Here is a 7,709-nt window from a genome sequence, read left to right as displayed (position 1 = left end):
CTTGGTTAACAGTCCATTTGTTAATTAATTCTATTTCCGAGCTGAAAACAATGAACTTACAGTGAAAGAGGTTCGCGTCTCCCTTTACATAACAATTAATTGAAGGGCTTTGCCATTAATTCAGTTAGTGAATCACTTACCTACTATAATGACGGAGTAATTACGATGCCAGTTGTTACTGCTACTAGGTATATCTAACTGCAGTCGATAGAGTCCCTATAGATAAAGCGAAGAAGAAAAATTAAGGGACGGCTAAGCATAATAGGGATAAACGCAATAGCTGTGGGTTTTCAATTGCTGTTCTGAAACACTTTAAGATCCTGTCTAATTTCTCAAATTCAAAATTTCAAACAAACAATGCGTATCCCAAAGCCCTCTTCATAAATAACAACAACAAATCGCTACCCAAAATGCACTGAGGAAATGTTAGACAACCAAGAATGTTCATTACTCCAAATGGCTTTTATAACTTACGGCATCACTGATAGCAGCACAATCGAAATAGACCATAGTTGAAATAAGGACGCGAGAGACTGATGATGAAGATGATGATGATGACGATGGTACTGCATGAAAACTTAGTGACGGTGTACTGTAGGCAGAAGTACCCCCACCGTTATTGCTACTCTGTAAGACAGAAAGGTAGAAAATAATGTCACTATTTAATAGCAATGCACTACACTTGGGTCTACGAGATAATGTGAAAACCATAGGTATTGCTTTAGTTTAAATAAAAAGATGAAAAGCGATATTCCACTATAGTGCGAAGAGGAGTAACAATATTGCTGAACGACTGTGATTTTTTCGAGTCATGTGCATTCGCTTCATTTGAGAAGGATTTAACCGTATTCTCAACTCTGTCCATTTTAAAAACTGATCTCCCTACATAGCTTTTTATCCTTAAAAAAAAAAAAAAAAGAAGAGAAACAGAAGGAAGGAAAGAAAGACGGAAGACTGCCAGAGAGGAACATTACATTGACAGCTGTTTAGTGAATGTTATGTTTGTAAGAAGGTTTACAACTCTTCTTCCGTAGCTTCTCAAACCTTCTTATAAGCCCGCTCAGGATTACTATACTGTACTTCATTCCTGTGTAATTAAGGACTCTTTAATGTCTTGGTCACGTTTTCTTCTAAACAAAACGTCAGTCACCTCAAGGAAAAATCAACTCAAGACCCCTTTTCCCATTTTACTGATGTTTGTTTGTTTGTTTTTTTCTGCAGTAAGTCGAGGATGAATGGTCCTGTTAGCTTATTTCTCTGGTCCTCATCATCTCCACATTCCTTATGTATAGTTATGAAGGCGCTCTTATTTTGCCCCATATAGCATAAGACAAGCCCCATTTATTTGTGGGCTGATGTTAAGAATATTATGAAAAAAGAAACTTGTTCTTCTGTGCCATTATATTTTAAGCTGGTATGTTTATAATCTGTCTTTTCTAAACTGATTCATCCATATGTCCATGCATTCACTACTTACCTACGTTTATATAAGAAGAATATATCAAATATTTGTAATATTTTCTCGTAGTTTGATAGTTTTTTTTTTTTTTTTTTTTTTTTTTTAGCTGATAGGTAAGATGGGTGAAAGAAGGGTGAGGGCAGTTAGCTAGCTAACCATGGTAGGGAATAGTTTAGAAAGTGAAATATTAGTAAGAGTAATGTCAAGTGTGGTTTATCCACAATTTTATTTAGGTAAGGGTACAATTTTTCTAATATTAACACAATACAATAATAATTTTACATTATAACAACATAGTAAATTGTACATATTGCATATTTTGAATTTTATTTCTTATTAGTATAATCATATTTAAAACATAAAATAAAATAAAAAAATTAGTTCCAATTTCCTCATTTTAACCTTGATGTTAATTATCATAATGATTTTGCATGATACCTACTTAGTAAATTTTAAATATTACTTTTTCACAAGGCTTTTCTTAATAATATAATGGTTGAGGTTCATCACGATGAAGATATGAAGATACTCTTCTCCACCATCTGTGGTCTATGTTGTTTGGGTGGTTTCTCTCTTCTGCTACGGATTCTTCTGTTAATTGACTGTTGTACTGATCTAGTTTGCTCCAAATGTTGGTTGCCAGTCTGTATAATCTTTGATTAATTGGTTCTACTTTGTATTTTTTGTGTATTTGTTCTATATTCAGACCGTCATCTTCTTGATTGTTTCTCACTGCGGACCTTAGTATCTTATTTTGGAATTTTTGTAATGCACTTATATTGGAAGCCGATGCTAAACACGTGGGTATTGGTGGATATTCCATTATTGGTCTGATTAGGCTCTTGTAGAAATGGATTTTGATATTTGTGTTCATATTCCTAAATCGTTTTAGCTTTTTAGCTTTGTATTTTGATAGTTTTGTGTTTCACTAAATGTTCAAATGACGGCATTCATATTTTTAGCGTTCGTCCGGGGTCGGTTTTATTTTTTATTCTTTGCCTCACAGAACTTCTTGCAGGTTCACGGCCGTGATTACATGTTTGGGGCTTGGCAAAGTGTGCATTTTGTCTCAGTGGAAATACCAGCTTTCAAACCGTGGTCCTTCACATTCTTTTGTTGACAAGTTTCCTTGTACATTTTTTCTTCCTTATGTGTGGCTCTTGACATTTAGAACATTTTCCTGCATGACATTTGCCAGGAAAAATGACACACTTGTGCAGCTTGCCATCACGCGTTGCTAGATCCCGTTATGTCTGTGGAGAAAAGTTGACGATGTTTTAGTTTTAGTGCCTCTTGGAAGTTACTTTCGTCTCCACTGGATATTTCAAAAGCGGCTTCTTGTCTCTCATAATATATTCTACGATATTCTTTTGCTCGTCGTCTCCGGGACATTAGCTATCATACCGTAATGTTTATTTCTTCCCCTTGTTATGATCTTGCTCTGTGCAGCTCTTACGTTTCGCCTCTTGACGACAACAGGTTTTCTGCTGTCAATAGGGTCAGCTGATTTTCAAGAATTCATTCTTACTAGTTCTCATTTATCTAACTTGGAACCAAATTTCCCATTTTTCTTAATCACGGCTTCCATTTTGTTTCCATCTCCATGAACTTCTCCATTGTTCGGATTTTTGTCATCAATTTTGCGACAAAGTCTGCAATCTAATTTTTCTGCTGCATTAACATGTGAGTATTCTAGGGTTTATTTCCCGGGATCCCGGACAATTTTCAGGGTTTAATAATCCCGGGATATTTTTGCAAATCCCAGGAAATGCAGAGATAAAATTTAAGTACACAAATAGGGACAAATTAAATTGACTGCAGGATGGTTGTGGACTTGTTGTTCTGTTTATATTTTTATATACTGTAAATACAGACAATTTCTGTCATTATCCTTATGATAATAATCATCAAACATACCTAATGATAGATGCCTAGATTATGTCACTGTTTTGATATTTATATAAAATACTTTATATTTCCAGTGAATTGTATTTTCCCATCAACAGCATCTTGCTAAAATTGCTAAAATCTTGTAAAATTGCTAAAATCTTGTAATTTTCAAGTTGCAACGCTTTTGCAGGATAAGGCCTGTCAAATAAATCCCTGGAGGGAAGATAAAGCGTCAGTTTCAGTGTTTCCAGTGTATTGCAGTAACTAAATCTATAGGGGGCAGGGGCATAAAACCGTGACAAAATAATCATGTATAAGTTTGCAGATTTTTCAAGAGGAACATATTCCTTCTTTATCATGTGGAAACGTAGTATTACTGTTTACCTAATGCTTTATTTTGTATATTTGGGACGGTAATCACGCGAAGCAGTCCCAACAGAGTGTATGCTTTGAACAAGTTTGCAGCAGGTTTTGAACAAGAAGTGTTTGTGATGAGTGACTGCAGCCCGTGTGGGGTACCGTCCACTGTGTCGTGTTATATAAGATCTTATTATATGAGAAACTTCTTATTCATCTAGTTCATGTTATAAATAAAGAATGCATACGTTTAATTTTTCTTCGTTTATTTTTACTACATTTTCTGTCATTAAGTACTCTTTTCATCTCACTGAGTATAAACGAAAACAAATGTTTTTTTTTTATCAATGATAAAGAACTATAATCTATTTTTCATTCGCACTGGAATTTGGAAGCAGAACAAAAATAAAGTAATAAACGAAGCATATTTTAGCTCTTGTTCTTATTCCTCTTACTTTGTTGACAAACAAAGTGTATGCTGTAATTAAACATTGGGTGAAATTAATAAGACAGTCAATCTACAGTAATATTTCTGCATATCTAGTAATAAGAAGCACATCAAAAACCTGAAAGGGGAACAAGGTATTATGTGTAATTTTAGACAATTGAAAATCCCAGGAATTCCGGGATCCCGGGATCGGACCAATTATATCCCGGAATCCCGGGACAAAGAAAAAGCTCCCAAACGGCAGTCCCTACTTGATGTGACCCGCTCTCGTACATTCCTCGCACTAAATATGATGATGTCACAGACATGTTGATTTATTCCTGTCATTCTGAATATTACTGGTGCCGTTTCATTACAGTGTGTGCTTCCATTGGTTGCTAAGATCACATGCGAGTCAGTTTCCACTCCCCAGTGTGCCAAGAACATAAGTTCAAGTACTGTTTCTGGTTTTCATATTTATTCAGTACATCATGAACTTCACTGTATCCATTTCCCTTATTATTGCATTTTCCATACTAAATTATTTTCCCTTTTCTTGTTGCCAATCAAAGTTTCATGCTACTTCTCTTTCATTTCATTCACTGGCCGTTAAGATGGCAATTTTTGTTCCCTTAGTTTTAGTTTTCTGTGAAAGAAAACTGTTGAGATGGCTTTGTCTGTCCGTCCGCACTTTTCTGTCAGCCCTCAGATCTTAAAAACTACTGAGGCTAGAGGGCTGCAAATTGGTATGTTGACCATCCACCCTCCAATCATCAAACATACCTCATTGCAGCCCTCTTGCCTCAGTAGTTTTTATTTTATTTAAGGTTAAAGTTAGCCATGATCGTGCGTCTGGCGACGCTATAGGACAGGCCACCACCGGGCCGTGGCTGAAAGTTTCATGGACCGCGGCTCATACAGCATTATAAGCTGTACAGAAATCTCGTTTGCGCTGAAGAAACTTCGGCGCATTTTTGACTTGTTTCTCTTCGCACTGCTAGTTTTGAGCCCCGCCCATGGGAACCCTCACGGCATCATTCCTTAAATCTACTTTTCTTCAGTTATCTAACAGCTTTAATATACCTCGTCGCAGGCAGTAAAAAACAAAAAAAAAACCTGCCTAGGTACCGGATGGTATAATTAGCATGTGTTAGTAAATATCAGTTTTGACGTTATATTTTTGGTTTTAATATTTTTTCAACTCCATCTTATAGTTCTTCATTGTTTCTTTCATTATGCCTAGACCGATTTTATCCTAGATGATATTTTTGCGATTTGGGTCACCAAGCAGGAGGGCCATTGGAGAAGAGGAAGCCAGCCAGTCCCTTCGTGCGGTACCCCAGGAGGCCAGTGCAGTGGGCTCATGGGCAGCAGTCACGACGATCAACTACATAACATGACCACCGCCCTTCCCCCGGCTCGGAAATTTGTCATTTTCAGCCATTCTATCGTTCACCCTCATTCCAACTACTTACAATAAATTCCAGAGCGTTTCGAGACATCGGCGTCTCCTCTTCAGTGTGGCAAATGCAAGCAGGTTTACACAAATTATGGATCTATAACAAGAAACTTAGTTTACATAAAATTGTCAAAAATAAAAACATGACGAAAAACGACGCTAAAACTGAAAATAGTTAATCTCACAGGAGTAAATGATTTAAACACAAAATTTTCAAGAATAAGATAGAGGCTAAAACTGCGAATGATCTTCTTCCTTGGCTGGTTTCACAGAGAGATGAAAGCATACAACCAGTCAAAGGAGCCACATCCTCACTATTATTCTTGGCTGCGTGTGTGTGATGTTATTCGTATTTCACTACACCACTTGTTTTAGAAGAAATACACAATCCAAAGCCTAAGATTATTCTTTTATCATGTCAAACGCCCTCTGCATTCGTAAAGCCGAATATCACAGAAATTCAGGCTGTCAACATAAAGCGATCCACAGCATAAAGAAAGAGAAGTACACGGATGGATCCACCGTTGTAACTGGGGATAACACCCACAGTTGCACTAAGAAGTAACAGGCCTACCAGTTACAGGTGATGGATAGCAAGGGTGAAGAAAGGAATGGAAATGAAGGTAAAGTAAAAGGCTAAAATGTGGTTGCAGGTAGGGGCACTTCCATCCTACAAGGCTGAAACTGAATATGATTGATGACCTTGGCTTTGAAGAGGTATTTGTCTACCTTGGCTCGTCTGCGTGTCATCTGCAAATGGACAAGTCCCTAAGGAATGCTTTTATCAACATGTTCCCTCAAAGGACAACTGCGTAGTTTTAACCTCTTCATCTTGCTATTGAGTCTCTTGAACAAAAGTGGTCGATTTATTTTTGACTGTTGTAAGTTCGGTTTTAGTGTTTATCATAATACTGATATATTTTCTCACTATTATTTCAACACTTTTGTACCCTTGCCCGTGTACTTTTTATGTAAACCAAGTTTCTTCTTCAGGAACATTGTGTGACAGTATCGGTAATTTCCACACTCAAGAGGAGACGTGATGTCTCGAGACACTCTTCCATATTCCCTCTTCCTCGGATTTGTGCGTTTTCATGATCACTACTGGTCAACATTGGGCTCCTGACATCGATCAGAGTGTGTGAACAGCAGTGCATGACTTTACTAACCCCTGATATATAACAATGTTTATTTTCTTTTCACAGAGTCAGGACAATAACAGAATGTGGGCTTCATGACTACTGGAGAAAGAATGCATTTCTCAACTCCTTAAGGTTGCCATTCAAGCGGCTCTCTCGTGGACTAAGTTTTTGTAATTACTTATGAATGAAATTTTGCTATGTTACACTTGAATTCATTCATCATTATTAATATATTTTACCGACAGACAAACAAGCAAAAATAGTGTTTTTGCCTTACGATTATGTCACAGGTTTCTTCTCTCACCATCTCTCCTTCAGATTTCTTAATGACCTCCTCCAGTCTACCTCTGCCATTCACATTTCTCTTTCATACCTTAGCCATCATTTGTCGGTCCCATTCAGTCTTGAATTACTATTTATTCATCAGTAAGTGATGATCGTGGAAATATATTTCAAAGAAGGCCCTGTAACCTTACCATAAGCAGTATCTTCAAGGCGTTCATGTTTCCACACCCATCTAATCTAATACTCTATTCCTTGAGTCTCTCACACACTTCAAATATGGCCCTAAAAATTTTGGCGTTTTGTCTCAAAATGTGAGTTACTTTTATCCCTACTACTAAAAACTGATTTTATCTTTACCCATCCATGCTTAAGCTATGCTTGTCACATTCTGTTTTTTCTTTTATTTGCTTAGTGACAAATGGAATCAAGTTGTTTTCACGATCATCGCTGACTGGCCTGAAGATCAAATCATGAAAGGCCCTTTCCATAACAAGACCCACTATTGCACTGAGCTGAAAATGAGAATACCTCCTCTTCTCATGCAGCCTTGTAACTGCTTCCCAAACTTACATGTGGGGATTAGTAAGCCTCCGATAGCTGCTAAGTTCAGTGACTGTTTCTAGCTTTTCACCTACTGCTAAGTTTTTCATTCTATTCGATTACCATAGTTCCCACCCCTTCTTCAGGGTG

At 37.0% G+C, this 7,709-nt stretch overlaps 1 protein-coding gene across 1 annotated transcript in view; it reads right to left on the bottom strand.

Moving 5' to 3' along the window:
* LOC136841415 (uncharacterized) overlaps window positions 1–1,171 on the bottom strand; it is a 20,947-nt gene extending 19,776 nt beyond the window's left edge. Inside the window, exons 1-2 of the mRNA XM_067108341.1 lie at window positions 475–1,171; window positions 141–216 (exon numbers count right to left, since the gene is read on the bottom strand). Coding sequence (XP_066964442.1) covers window positions 141–216; window positions 475–711 — 313 coding nt within the window. The 5' untranslated portion in view covers window positions 712–1,171. The remainder of the gene's footprint in view (window positions 1–140; window positions 217–474) is intronic.
* Between the last annotated feature and the right edge of the window lie 6,538 nt (window positions 1,172–7,709).

This window comes from Macrobrachium rosenbergii, chromosome 1 (genome assembly GCF_040412425.1).
Source record: "Macrobrachium rosenbergii isolate ZJJX-2024 chromosome 1, ASM4041242v1, whole genome shotgun sequence".
NCBI lineage: Eukaryota > Metazoa > Arthropoda > Malacostraca > Decapoda > Palaemonidae > Macrobrachium > Macrobrachium rosenbergii.
This window is presented reverse-complemented; position numbering and strand designations above follow the sequence as displayed.